This window comes from Archocentrus centrarchus, chromosome 13, assembly GCF_007364275.1.
Source record: "Archocentrus centrarchus isolate MPI-CPG fArcCen1 chromosome 13, fArcCen1, whole genome shotgun sequence".
Taxonomy (NCBI): domain Eukaryota; kingdom Metazoa; phylum Chordata; class Actinopteri; order Cichliformes; family Cichlidae; genus Archocentrus; species Archocentrus centrarchus.
The window spans coordinates 14462657-14477729 of record NC_044358.1 but is presented as its reverse complement, the minus strand read 5'-3'; the positions used below and the strand labels follow the sequence as shown (position 1 = coordinate 14477729).

Sequence of the window (15073 nt, the reverse complement as noted above, 5' to 3'; positions counted from 1 at the left end):
GCCTCAAAGCTGCGTCGATTACTGCCGGGCTGACAAACAGGCAGCTGCCGAGTGCCTGCACGCAGATCCCTGTTGACTCCACTAATGCTTACGTTTAATTTAGACTTTAAAATTTAAAAAAAAAAGAGAAAACCCACCCACCCTCCCAAAAAAAGCTACAGCCTAATTATCAATTTAGATGTGTAAGTATTTCCGGGACAACAGCAGAAGTGTGAGAACAGGGATCAGAGTCCTAACCAATGAGAACACACGGGGAAATCGTCACTACTACGCTCACCTTTGAAATGAGCTTAAATTAAAGGAGCAATGCTTCTCATTGGTTAAAACAGTCGAGAGCATCTCGCCATATTAAAGGGAACCTCGGTTACAAAAAGGCTCCGGCTGAACAAAGTGATCAGAGGACCTTTAAGTCTAAGGTTGTCATGTTGCACAGAAATGCAGATAAAGCCCCAAAAAACAAAAATCAACCAAGGGCAGAGAAATAAGCCATAAACTCAGCAGGCTGGGATGCCCAAGTTATTTCCTCAACAAGCAGTCCGACAAACTAATTTTATAACCCCCCCCCCCCGCACCATCATACACTTCACACCCATTTGGGCACCGAGTGTATAAAAGCAGTGCAGTAAGTGTAGCTGCATGAACCATCTCTGCAAGTGCTGCTCAACTTGCTCAGGTCGTTTAAGTATCTTGTTAGCTGATTTTAAGCCAGCTAACTTGCAAAGCACAATTTATTCCTGCTACATTTTAGGTCAGATGGTTCATTTTGATGCATTTGGCCAACATTCGTCAAAAACAAGGGGGAAAATAAAACAGCCCCCCCCCCCCCCCCCCCAACTATCAGGAAGTGATGTAGCTGTGCTTAAACAGGGCATAAATCAACCTAACAGCTAATACCGTCCCCACAAAACAAATTATCTGCCAATTCAGCTGCACTGCAGCGAGTAGTACGCGATAGAATATCATTGTCTTTTCCAACACCAGCACTCAGTGTAAGCACAGATCTTAAGAGTGTTTCAAGAGTTTCACAAGTCAAGGCTGGTGACAAATTCATTACTCAAACGCACAAGCTTCAGAAAGCCATCTGTCTGCACTCACACTTGTTAACACTGGGAGCAAAAATCAACGAGGGCGACAAGTTAAACAGTGAAGAGCGTCTGAAGAAACATTCCATCAAATCTGGATGGGCTAAAAGTATCAGCAATAACTGTCTCTAAAAACATTTCATGAGCAAAGCCATTTAAATGTTTTAGATTCTGATAAATTCTGCAGTTTCTAAAATTATAAATAAATTCACAGACCAATATTGCTGATCAAACTAACCGGCAGTTAAGGAAAACATCTCCAGTGCCAACAAGAGAGAGGGGGCGGATAGCTTTGAGTTGTCAGGCAGCCTTTTCAACTTGTTTAAAACAATCTTAAAATGAAGGTATATACACAAAGTGTAAGGTGCACCCCAAATGTCGGCTGCACATCTCACAGAATTAAGTATGGCCATCCATAGGAAGGTGAAACACAGGACAAAGAAAAAAAAGAAAAGGGCATTGACGCCAAATAAACTCCACCAAAACAGGAATCCTCGTGACTCGCGGTGTTTCCGCTGGCTGCTTGTTCATTTTTAGTGTTCTGATGCTGAAGACGGAGGAAAGAGTTTGGGTCTCTCAGAAGCACAAGCTTCTTCACAAGTTACTAACAGTCTGGCTGCATCTTGGAGAAAACAAACAAAAAAAAAAAAATCCAGCATCTCTGTCCACGGAAAATCCACGTTTGTCCTCAATCAGCCAGACTCAAGTTCAGCTTAGCCAGCAAAAAGATCATTCAGATCAGCCTGCCTCCAATTGCCTCCAGTCGCTGCAAACGGATGACCCAACCAAAAACAGTTATGAATTCACCCATTTTAATCAGACATTAAATTAGTGTAGCAAATTTTCAATTAGGTGAACAGGAATATGTGGTATGAAGTGAGCAAGATGACCGATAATGAAGGGTTATTACTTTAGAACTGGTCGAACTGTTTAAGGCACTTGATATAAATTGGTTAAAACTTCCAAACTAAAGAGTGGAGGATGGAGGGTGTCCCGTCTCAGTCAGTCGGTGCTGGCTGTGTGTCAGTGGTGGATATGAATCATCACAATGTGCGCTGATAACTTTTTCGACTTGGTCCCACTCTTTCCTCCCGGTGCCCGTGTCTTCAGGGTGTGGTGTGCAGCACAGAGCCTTAAAAAGGCAGGTGAGTTCAAAACGCATCCATCAAAATACACATTCCTAATGGTGGCATCCAAAAAAAGACAGACAGCAACTGTACATAAAAAAAAAAAAAAAAACAAAAAAAAAAAAATCCAAAGACGTGGGGATGAAGGATTACAGGGGGAGTGGAGGATGGACTGGTCTGTAGAGGAAGAACAGGAAACTGCATTAGGCCAGGTGGTGTTCAACAAGCCCCACTTCAGTGGTGCCTCCATGTTAATGCACAACATTCAAAACACACAACAAGTGTGTATTGAAAGGAATAAATTAATGAAATGGTGATTATAGTTATAGTGTTATAGGTTATAGTGTAGAGATTGTTAAACATTCATCTTTGCTTACAAACTGATTTCTCTCAGATCACCGGGGTCATAAGGTTTGAGAGAGCAGGCAGGATTTAAACTCATGTCCAACTTATACATGTTTACTTATATAATGAAGGATATTTCACCTTATGGGCAACAGCTGCAGTGTTAAAATGATTACCCGAGGACTGTAAAATGCACCTCTCATTCCAACCAAATAGATTCTTATCTGAGTTCAATGTATCACCTTTCCTCCTCTTTAAAGCCTAAGAAAATAACCCCCACCCCTACTGCCCCATCCCCCCATTTATCCAAATCAGGGTGGTGGGCATGCATGTGGTGGGTGGGGCTGGGGGCCTGGAGCTCATCCCAGCTGACCCAAAAGTTTAACAGTGGCAATGACTGAACTACAGCAAACCTAACTTAACAGCTCATCATTTAGATCTATGTTTTTACACACAAGGCAACAGCCTGATGAGATTTTACTACAGCAACATTAATGTTCATAATTCACATGTGGCTTTAACAGCCTGTTAATGAAGCATGAAACAGGAAGTGCCTTTAAACACGTGCATGATCTGCTCCACTTTGTTTTAGTGACCGTTTCAGTGCCTCCTCTGCTGAAAGGAGGCACTGAAGCATCTCTGCAGTATTGTGAGAATTCGCTCCGATTATGGACGCCACACTCACACTTACCAGGTCACTTCAGTTACAAAGTGACCTCACAAAATTGACTTTGCCTACATGCCATGCGTAACAGAAAATATACAGTCTTGCTACTGCACAGTATTGAAAACCTTTATTTTTCAAGATGATATACCTTCCTCGCAGGAAATCTGTTCACTTAGAGCAGCATGAAAAGCACACTCTGGGTAATAACAGTAATCATGGCTAAACTGCTTTCAGTTGTGTCAGTAAGGTACCAAAGTACCAGCAAACCGAGCAGCAAAGCACTCGGTAAGAATTAATATCAGCTTATTTTAAACCTCAACTGTCAGGATGAAAAAGATTAAGTAGGAGATAAATTATCTTTCTAACATGAACAAAGCTGATCACATGTCTGTACTCACTGGTTCATGGCTTCACTTCTTCACCACTCTCACTGTGGTACTCTGCCACGTATAGGCTCTTGTCAATGATGCCTGGGATGGGCTTAATTTCTGTTCCAAGCTGCTCCTCAATTCCCTTCAGGTTGAAGCGGTCATCATATGTGATGAGGTTGATGGCTAGACCCAGGTGTCCAAAGCGGCCTGGAAATTAGGACAGAGCTTAAATAGTTGCTTCATCATTGTTGTCGCATGCTGCATAAAATACAGAAACCCTCATCACTCATGGCTCTTACCGGATCTACCGATGCGATGAAGGTACGTTTCTCCCAGCTTAGGAAAATCAAAGTTGATCACAACATTCACAGCTTGAATGTCAATTCCTCTTGTGAAGAGGTCTAGGAGTCAAAACAAAGACCATACAGGATATAATATTAAAGAAATGAAGCAGCAGGTTTGTGCAAGACAGTCATTACAAACTGAAACTAAAGATGTACACAGTTCAGCTCAGCGTGTCACTGCTGTGGCTGTAAAAATGTGAACACACCTGTGGAGCGAGTGAAGCCTACAGGGAAGTGTGCTCAAGTATCTTTAATTACCAGAACCACAGAGCAGGAACGAGTTACACTTCAAACACTTTGGTTTCCTGCTACATTAACTCATTCCTGTCAACCAATCAAAACACTGGGGGGGTATCAGTATCATATTCAGTATCAATATTGATACTGAGTATGATACTGATACTAGTTTCCATGTTCTGGTACAAAATAAAAAAGACTCAGTTATAACACTGAAATAAAAACATGTAAGGTATGAGGGTGCTCAGCGTGCCTCTAGTGATCGAGGTTTGTAGTAATCTCTGATCACAGTATAGAAATTATATCTGATACATTGTGGGGGGAAATTTTGTCCAAAGGGCAGTAAAATGTTCCCACTGTTTGACCTTAATGTGAGCCATTAAATATGTTTTTTTACCCAGTTTCTTTTACCCTCACTTTGTGAGTGAGAATGAGTGATGAGTCCGGATGCTATTAAATAATTAATACTCAAAGCAGTGGTAAACCCCCCCCCCCAATTCTGTGTTCCAAGTTAAGCCAGTTTCATTTTTAATTTGGCAAATCCAGTCTCAATTCTTTAAACTGCTGCTGGTAAATCGTAGCCGATGCCTCCTCTTACCAGTGCAGACTAGATTCCGGCAGAGGCCATTTCTGAAGTCGTGGAACACGCGGTTACGATGCTCCTGGAAAGCAGGTCAGAGAAACAGGTTGAGGACGTCTGCATTATATAAAATACATCTACATCACAAAGATAACGCAGCCAGGACCCACAGAACATTTTACATACGTGACAAACCTCATTAGGTGTTTTATGTGCACGCACGTCTGTTAGTGTCAGTAAAACTCCAACTGAGAGCAAAAGCCTCAAACTGTCACATGAGTACATTAAACAGTGGAGAAGCTGTCCAGTCACTCAGGTCTCAACAGTAATATTAATCATCCTGTAGTGAGTCTGAGGACTGGCAGCGCTGCATCAGCAGGACGTTAGAGTAAACAGCTGTTGTTGCACAGAGCGACTCCCACCTGTGAATTTAGGTGAACAAGCTTTTCTGAGGCAGCGCGTCGAGCTCACCTGTCTCATCTTTGCATGAATGTAGAAACATGAATAACCAAGCTGGGAGATCTTCTTGGCAAGGAGCTCCACCCTCTGAGATGAGTTGCAGAAGATTATGGACTGGTTGATCTGGAGCTAAAAAAAAAAAAAAAAAAAAAAAAAAAAAAAATTTTATTTATTTATTTATTTATTATATATATATATATATATATATTTATATATATATATATATATATATATATATATATATATATATATATATATATATATATATATATATTATTCCTAGTTACAGTTTTCCTCTTACATTTATTGGATTGTTAAGTGCAGAAAGGCAAAAACTTACCCTGGAAAACAAGGTGTTAAGGCAATGGACTTTTTGCCTTTCAGTTACATAAGCATAATACTGAGTCACACCCTTCAGTGTAAGCTCCTCCATTAGGTTGATTTCATAGGGTTTCTGCAAGTGAGCATTCTACAAAACAAAAATAGCAGTTATGCTCAGGCTGAGCTGAGAGTCTGTTTAAGCTCATTAGAAGTGACAAATAGACAAATATGTACCATGAACTTCTGCACGCTGAGGGGGAAGGTTGCAGAATAAAGCAAGATCTGCCTCTGCTTGGGCAGGAAGCCCAGGATCTCCTCCATCATGACCACAAAGTCCTGAGACAGGAGTTTGTCAGCCTTTTAAATAAGAGATGGAAGAAGAGGAAGGCACATTTAGCTGCATCACCTGGCTGCTTAAATCACCACGCTGAACATATTCAGGAAAAAGTAATGAATGAAAAGTCAGTTTAACTCACTTCATCGAGAACAATCATCTGCACTTGACCAACTTTGGCCACTCCTTTCTTGATGAGGTCTAAAATCCTCCCAGGTGTGGCAATGACCACATGTACTGGAAAAAAGAAACGGTTAAAAAAAATAAATAATAATAATACAGGTTCAACATCTCCAGAGAACCGAGCCAGGCTCACATCCATCTATGTTGGTCTCAGAATACACCTGTGTGCTCATCTTCTCCCATCAGCTTTCCTTATGCCTTCTTTTGATGCTCTCGTGTTTTTAAGCAGATTTCATTTATTCCCATCAAATGAGGTTTCGTAGCAATCAGTCTACACAGCCTACATTTAGGATTCAACTACGGATGTACCAAAGATCCTGGAATATTAATTTATATCTCTGCTAAAATGAACTTAACTGAAAGGCAGTTAAGCAGATGGTTCACATCTGTGTGGAAATCCATGCAGATCACAGATCCACATGGACTTCAGTAATGTTGTAATCAAGCATCAACATTACTACAGTTAACTTGGAAACCTAGGTGTTTTTGTGAGGAGTGTGGTTAATAAAAAAAATATGAACTTGCTAAACTAAAAATGTAACAGATGGAGTTCTACTCTGGTAACATTTGCCAAAACAACAAGCTCAATAATGCTTTGATGTTTGTGTTCACTGAAGGTGTGACCTCGACATTACTGAGAGTCAACTGCCTTCAAACTACTGTGTTGTTATTGAAATTATATTCCTGAATCGTGCTGCTGACAAATACCTTCTATATAAAAATAAAAACAAAACTCGCTTTTTCCAAAAAACTAAACTGAAAGTGCAAAGATGCTCAAAATCAACTTAACCTGAACATGTACTCTAGAAGAAACTAATTAAGAATACAAAATTATAATAACTGACATTACCCGTTTCATCAAGTCTCATGATGTCATCACGGAGATTGGTTCCACCTGTGGTTGCCATGACCTTCACACCACCCATGTGTTTGCTGACCTGGATACATATTTGGCTTACTTGCAGAGCCAGTTCTCTGGTGGGCACTATGACCAAAGCTGGGGGGAGAAGAAGACTGCTTTAAAACCAAATATTTAAAATATGAGGAAGTGATTAAGAGCAGGAACGTCACCTCAGTTGTGATTTCTAAATACCCAGGTCTCACTGGACGAGACGCTGGTATTCAGGCAATGACAGTCCTGGTGCAGTGTGTGTAGCTGGGCATGTTTGTGCAATCTAAGGTTTTGTGGTTAAAGTGTGAAGCTGGTGGAAACTGTTTTGGCAGCACTAACACTGTTATACAAAATTAACGCGTATTGTGTCGTCATTTTCATTTTGGAGCAGCTGATCCTCAACTGTCAAAATACAGCAGCCATTTTCAAAGCTACGCTTTTGTTCTCTCGTTATCTAAACAAGTGATGTCATAGTTAGTGTTAGGAAAAAAAAAATTATGTTTAAGATCTCAGTGATGAGACTTTTCCATTTCTACTTTAAAAAAAAAAGTTGGTTTTTCAGTCTAATCAGTACAGACTGTTTCACAAAGGTTCACTTTCTCACTTTCATGCCCCTTCTCCAACCCACGCAGCATCTTTGCTCTTGGTAAATGTCAAATTTTAACTTTCCTCACATGAAACTGTGGTGCAAAATGAGCCTCTCACCTTGTATGCAGTCCTTCTTCAGGTCAATGCGTTCAAGTAAGGGAATGAGGTAGGCTCCACTCTTTCCCGTGCCATTCTTGGCTCTGGCCAAAATATCCCTTCCTGACAGTGCAATGGGGATGCTTTCCTCCTGCACACAGAGGGGTACATTGTTGGCTTCCAACAGTCACATATTACATCTATTCAAATATATATTCAACATTCAAAACCAAATTCCTGAATGGAAAGTAAAATATTAATATCCCAAGTTCCATTTCATTTGCCTACCAATAGCCCATACATGAGTCCACCCACACTGAAGCTTTTCAAATGGGTAACAATGCATCAGCATCCTTTGTTTACATCATTCCCTCTGAAGGACAAGTGTGGTGAAACTGAAACCTATTCAGTGCAGTCCAGAGTGATTTTCGAGCTTATAAATGAAGTGTATTAAAACAAATGTGCTAAATGACACTAGAAATGTTAAAGTCATGATGGTGCCAGATGACTGAGGAGATCAGAGCTGGAATTTATAACCTGGGTACCACAAATGTAAGAGCATTTTTGTGCCAGTCCATCCACTAAGTTACCAGAATGGTTTGAACAAAAACAGGCAGCATTCATCAGAATTCATCCTCTGAGGATCAGGAACGTCTGCAGCTATTAAACTTAATTTCATACAAAGACATTTCTGTCAGGACCAAAGTGATGGAACCGTAGACTAATAGGCGCTGCAATGCTCCAGAGCCATACTGCTGCAACTCAAAAAAAAAAAAAAAAAAGGTTTGTGTACATTTCCATTTAATTTTCCCCTAAAGCCCACACATTTACACTGTTCAGTTTTAACCTTTAAGACACTGGAATAAGACATGGGGCACAGACTTCCATGACATGAACTGCACTACTTTAAAGTGACATTTAACAGTGATTTAGCTACTACTGCTACTATTTTTAGTCATTACATCCTACTCCAAGCATCAAAACATACATTTCCTTATACGCAAAAATGCCTTCATGATCAGCTGTCTGAACATACCTGGATTGGAGAGGGCTTTTCCCAGCCCATCTCAAAGATTCCCATAAGAAGCTCCCTCTTTAGGCAATAATCTTCAAACTCATTGCCTTTAGTTGCAGTCACATCCTACAGTTATCACAGAATGATGAGGTCAAAATGAGCACTTAGTTTATAAAGTGACTGTTGGCTTGTTTCAAACTGAGGATTTATTAAAAACAGCACTGAAGCAGTTTTTATTCACTACCACAAAAAAAAAAAAAAAAAAAAAAAAAAAAAAAAACAAAACCCTGCACTGAACTTCAAAAAAAATGCACAAAAATATTCATAAGTTCCACAAAATTCATAAACTGAGCACAAAATATCAGCCATGTGGTACCAACCGAAGTTTTCATCCTCATGTCCTTTGGGGGTAATTTTAAATTTTTCTTCCAGTCATCTCCAGGCCTGTGGAGGGAAAAACCATTGTAAACAAGCAGCATCACAATGTACTGCCAGGAGCAGGCGGTGAACACGAGGAAATCAAGACAGTCAAAATTGTTTAATTTCAGTTATTAAGAATAACTTACTTGATGACAGCGTTTGTCGTCGGGGCTGGCTGGGAGTTTCCATTGTTGATTGTGCCTTTCATCTGGTTAAGCTGCTGCTGTTGAGGCCCTCCTCCACCTCCACCTGGTGCTCCAGCAGGCTTCACCGAGCCTCTGAGCTGCCCGTTCTGGTTGGGCAAGCCCAAAATCACTGGGTTCTCTGTCCTGGCGGTGCTCATGTTGACTTGGCCTAGCTTTTCTATTCCAATAGCAATGAAACCTTTAACAGTTTCCAGATGAAGTGAGTCCACTCCAAACGTAAAAACTGCCCTCGCCTTTTATTTTTTTTAACTTTATTAACTAAAGGTAAATAGTAAATCCTTTTCTTCTCAATATTTTTTGGGACATCAAGTGTCCAGAAACAAATTCCTCCTCTCAACTTGTGTAAGACTTCTATGCATGGAAATTAAATTAGGGTTTAGCATAGATTTATTCTGTCAAAGTTATCTGGAAAATAACACCAGGAGGGCTTCGCTAGCGTTCAAGCACTGGCCGACTGTTTAGCTAGCCATCTTGATTAGCTAAACTGGGCCGCTGTGTCCTTCCTCGGGCTGTCCAACCCTGAAACACACAGGACAGCGTTAGAAATGGCATTCCCACCGAAAAATTAATCAGCGAAATAACGGTTCGCCGGTATGCAGTACTTGAGTGTGATGAGACTTATGAAGTGTCCATTTTGCTAACGGACAGCAGAAACACCGGATGGCTGGCCTAATGTCAAAAGTTAGCCGACGCAGCGGTGACAGCGGCTGTTATTTAGCTTCGCAAACGTCGAGAAAGCAGCGCCGATAAACTCGAGCTCAGCAGCAGATTCACTGCACAGTTAGATAATAACGCGCTGTGCGGGATTTCTGCTGGATAAACGCTTTAACCTAACATCCACCGGGACAATCGGCTGCTCGTCCAATAAAAAAAAAAAACCTCCCACCGAAGGAGCGCTGGGCTGCGTACCGACACACGACTTCCCGGCACATGAAACTTCATGTTAATGACATGTTTATTCGGCACTCAACGCACAGAAACCAGATTCATAGATATTTATTCAGTCACTGATACAAGTTTAACCTATCTGAGGATTTCAAATGTCAGCCCAATAACAAACCTGCCTGGCTCTCCGCCATGAGCCATATTAACTTCAGCCGCAACGAGACAGCCGTGCTACGGCTACTAGCAAGCTAACACAGGCTGGCTAACGACGGCGACACAACATAAACGGAAACCTCTGCTGTTAATTCACACGAAGTAACTGAACCTACGACAGCGAGCTGTCCGAGAACTGACAGATATTCACTATGTGAGTGTTTACCTTGAACTATTGAAATAGCCGGTTTCGTATACGGTGTTTGTGAGCGATCTTTAGCTGACTACCAACGAGCCAAGCAAACGTCCAAGATGGCTTCCACTCGTATTTGAACCCGCCCCCATCCGGCGGATCAGCTGATTTCATTTCAAATCAGCGACCTGAGCTGCTCAAACGTTCCTCCTAACCTGCTAGGCTGCAGCAGGGCCAACCTATCTGCAGGGCCTGTGCTGATGCTGTTTACCTGCGCCTCATGTTTCTGTACACATAAACTCTGCAGCTGTGATACGAGCTGTGTTGCTGTTGTGTTGCTGTTGTGTTGTGTTGTTGCTGTGCAGAAATTGTACAAAACTAGTTATTGAGTGTCCTGGCTTCATGTCAGGAGCGAGCTTAGTGATTTCAGTTCAGTTGTACCAATGTCTGTCAGTCTGTAGCTGTTGATTCTGGCCTAACTAATGAAGCACGTGTGTGTGTGTGTGTGTGTGTGTGTGTGTGTGTGTGTGTGTCTGTCTTTTGTTTTTAAAGAGTAAAAAGAAAATACTATGTAACAAGTTCACGTACATAGAGAACTGTAAAAAATAAACTTGAGTAAATTAATTTGCTCCTCTGATCCTTGAACTGATTCAGTGAAAGGTTTCTAGACTGCTTTTAATGTGACCCTTGTTGACCCTTGTTGACCCTTGCTGACCCTGAGCTGAGGGAAGCTGAGTTCAGGGAAACTCGGCTTTTCCGTTGCAGAAAGAGTTAACTTAAACTCTGAGTCAGTTACCATGGTAACAGACGGTGAGCCTAACCTGACCACAGGTTTAGTTCAACAAACTCTGAGTGTCTCTCTGACTCCTCCCCTCCTGCTGCACCTGAACCACCTGTCTGACACTCCGATTCATGTCCTCATTCATAAACTTGTTGTCAGAGTGAATTCATTTGCACAGGTTTACTTTTTTACAAGCGCTGATACTGGTTCAGGTCAGCTTCAGGTTCAGTAGCATTTCTCCAGTTCCTCCAGTCTGATACCCAGTGGTCCCCCCGGTTAGTTCAAACAGCCGGGCCCGCTTGCTAATTGTGGTGATAGTGATGAAATTCTCAGCACGGGGCGAGCAGCCACTGGCTAGAACCCTGTGGTCAGTTTCGTTGATAAGATAAGATAAGATAAGATAAGATAAGATAAAACTTTAATGATCCCACGACGGGGAAATTTGTGCATTACAGCAGCTCAATACAGAGAAAAAATGAAAAGGATGAGTAAGAACAAATAACTAAACTAAAAACTAAAACTAAAATTCAATAGAATAAAATAAAATAGCAAAAAACTATACACATATACATAAGCACTATATACATATATATATATATATATATATATATATATATATATATATATATATATATATATATATATATATATATATATATATATATATATATATATATATTTACATATACACACACGTCAAACACTATATACAGATATCAAAATATTATATACATTTGTAGCCGGTAAGGTACACAGCATACACGGTATGCATTATATGGGTGAGTGTAATAAATAAAATGTATCTGACTGTATGGATAAAGTGATGGCAGAGTAGATAAAGTGTCCAAGTGACTCAAGACATTATGATGTGTTATACAGTCTAACTACTGTTGGGATGAATGACCTGCGAAAGCGCTCCTTCCTGCAGCGAGGATGTTTCAGTCTCTGACTGAAGGAGCTGCTCAGTTCACCCACGGTCTCATGAAGAGGGTGATGGGGGTTGTCCATGATGGATGTCAGCTTTGCTAACATCCTCCTCTCACCCACCACCATCACAGACTCCAGAGGACATCCCAACACAGAGCTAGACCTCCGCACCAGTTTGTCGATCCTGCTCCTGTCCCTTTCGGTGCATCCACCCCCCCAGCAGGCCACTGCGTAGAAAAGGGCAGATGCTACCACTGTGTCATAAAAAGTCTTTAACAGAGTCCTGCAGACACCAAAGGACCTCAGTCTCCTCAGCAGGTGGAGTCGACTCTGGCCCTTCTTATACAGGACGTCTGTGTTTGTACTCCAGTCCAGCTTGTTATTGAGATGAACACCCAGGTACTTGTAGGAGACCACTGTCTCAATGTCCTTTCCCTGGATGTTCACCAGTGCTGTAGGGGGTACATTGATGTTCCTGGAACAGCATTAATTAGTATTTAGTAATTAAAAAATAGTAATCAGTATAAAATATGGAACATGTAAAGGAAGGATAGACACAGTTCAGTCTTCATGCACCTTTTGCTGCACCTGCCGCCATCATTACACCAATTTGGTGCTAATTGTACTTTGTGGTTTGCGCTGCCGTCTGATGGTGTTTACTGATGTTTACTGCCATCAGTTTATGAAATCCTGTCTGTTGATAGTGATTTTTTATTTGTGTTTTGCAAAATTGTTTAAAATAAAGATTTTCTTTTTAAAAAGAAATCTTAGTGTATTTAATTTTTGGAGTAACAACACTGTAATATTGTGTCAGGCCAACTTGCTGTCAGAGAAGAACAATGAGTGAGACCAACAACTGCAACAAACTGAGCTAACTTTATTTTAAATAGTATTAGAGCCGGGCCCGCTGGACCCAAACAGAAACATCAGGTTATGTCAGAGATTTATAATCAGCTCAGAATAAAATCTGTAGTTGCCGTCTTGTCTGGATCTTGGAGATGATGTGAATGTTTGAGTGATTCACAAGGCCTCACCATAGCGGTAGCTGGGTCAGTGTCCCTGCTGGTAGCATATTATTCCAAAAGAGCACTCTGATCTCAGAGTACAGGCTTACTTGTTGTTCACAGTGGTCCCCCCCCCCAGTGGAACCAGCTCCCAGATTATGTTCAGGAGACACACACACCCTTTCTACCCGACATTATATATTAGGCTTGAAACTGAAACAGACAGAAACGGGTAGTAGTGCTTTGGTCAGGGAGAGAAGCTCCGTTATTAATCACAGATATTTGACTGTGCAGTAATGCACAGATATGGATCTGTTTGTTTTGGCTCATTACTGCCACCTGTTGGACAGATACGGTATTGCGTAATCCTCGGTGAGGGGGAACATTAAACTTTACCAGAGGTCTCTCTTCTGCACTCTTCATGTGTGACACATACAGAATGCACGGCCACATTATAACTTTGTTGTTGTTGTTGCTCATTTTATTTTGTGTGTGGAGAACACTATGACTCACAACGAGTGTAAATGAATGGCTATGACATGGTTGTGCTGTGGGACATCATTTTAACTGCATGCCATCAGGTGGCAGTGTGGCATTTTGCAGGACTTGTGTGAAAGTGTGAAAGGTGGATTTGCTTTTGATGAGCAAGCTGTAAAATCATTTTCCATACTGCCTCCTGGACAGGGTCCAGACGGCTGCTGTGTTCCTACATGGATGTAGTCCTGTTAAGATGCGGCTCTTTAGATTAGTTAGAAACCTTTACAGGATAAACAGTGCAGTCCTTAGCTCAGGCACACTGCTTGTGTATAAGGCTGACAGTGCTTTACTTGATTACCCATGTGGTTAGTCTGATATCTGCACAGACCCTCTCCATTCAAACCACCTATATGACTACTGTGGACCAACTAACCATCAGACTGGGAGAAGCAGAACATTTTTTTTTTTTTTTTGCGTTTTTGGCCACAGCAGCTTTTGTTAGCAGTGGAGAGAGACAGGAAATGGGGAAAGATACAGGGGAAGACACGCGGGCAAATTGGCGACAGGCCGGGACGCCGCCCGCACCGCAACGCGGCATATGTATGTGGTCGCGGGCTTCACCACTAAGCCACCCAGGCGCCCGAAGCAGAACATTTTTAACAAAAAAATTATTTCCAACCGGATCCCACAATTTTCACTCACTCATCATGTTATCCCCAAATTGCAGGAAAATCAATCTTTCAAGCGAGATTTTCCTGAAAGTCAGCAGACGTGTGCTTTTTGATCTGCACGTGTTAGTGTGATGCACCCTTCTCCCAGTACAACAGGCAGTCTCAGCTATGGACAGCCTGTTGTACTTCTTAGGCACCCCTTTCTTCATCACCTCTTTCTGCAGCTCTGATAGCTGGATAACTTCCCTTTTCCATCTTATAGCTCAAGGTATAGATCAGCTGATTGGTTTCAGCGATGGTCGGGATTGTCCGTAGTGCTGCGTTCACATCTTCTAGTAGATTTTCAGAGGGTACTTCATGCGGTCTTGGTAGTCGGCTTCGAGGGGTCCAGGTTTCCAGCTTAGCCATGATGTCATCCTTCAGATCAGCTGCTCTGGTATTCAGCATACTAGTTGTTATTATCGGGGCCTGGCACCCAGTCTCAGAGTGTGGGGATGATGATGTCTTCCTGTAATCATCATAGTATATATATATATATATATATATATATATATATATATATATATATATATATGTTTATGTACCCTATCTCCATCTTGGGCCAATCTTAACGAAACTTTGCACAAACATCATAACACACACAAAAATTTTTAGCATCTCTATGTTTTTAAAATAGATTAAATATCCCAGTTCTTTGGACTTACATATATATCTC

General features: G+C 41.4%; 1 protein-coding gene across 3 annotated transcripts; it reads right to left on the bottom strand.

Annotated features, from left to right (window-relative positions):
• Positions 1–146: 146 nt before the first annotated feature.
• On the bottom strand, positions 147–10710 carry ddx6 (DEAD (Asp-Glu-Ala-Asp) box helicase 6). Of its 3 annotated transcripts, none has more exons than XM_030743591.1 (14): positions 10532–10710; positions 9208–9786; positions 9022–9085; positions 8663–8767; positions 7648–7777; positions 6901–7047; positions 6010–6104; positions 5768–5890; positions 5553–5681; positions 5225–5341; positions 4772–4835; positions 3892–3993; positions 3620–3799; positions 147–2386 (listed from the first exon to the last, which is right to left on the bottom strand). In XM_030743591.1, exons 2-13 carry the CDS (start codon positions 9402–9404, stop codon positions 3624–3626), a joined length of 1449 nt encoding a protein of 482 aa, XP_030599451.1. In that variant the 5' UTR covers positions 9405–9786; positions 10532–10710; the 3' UTR covers positions 147–2386; positions 3620–3623. The 3 variants fall into 3 exon arrangements, with proteins under 3 accessions (XP_030599451.1, XP_030599452.1, XP_030599453.1); XM_030743592.1 differs by lacking the exon at positions 10532–10710 and adding an exon at positions 10328–10444; XM_030743593.1 differs by lacking the exon at positions 10532–10710 and adding an exon at positions 9870–9990.
• Positions 10711–15073: the final 4363 nt, after the last annotated feature.

Coding starts and splice junctions, on each gene's coding strand:
- ddx6 (XM_030743591.1), bottom strand. CDS start 9,404: ATGAGCACCGCCAGGACAGAGAACCCAGTGATTTTGGGCTTGCCCAAC. Junction 9,086..9,207: donor ACGACAAACGCTGTCATCAA/GTAAGTTATTCT, acceptor TTCCCTCCACAG/GCCTGGAGATGACTGGAAGA. Junction 3,800..3,891: donor TCATCGCATCGGTAGATCCG/GTAAGAGCCATG, acceptor CCTAATTTCCAG/GCCGCTTTGGACACCTGGGT.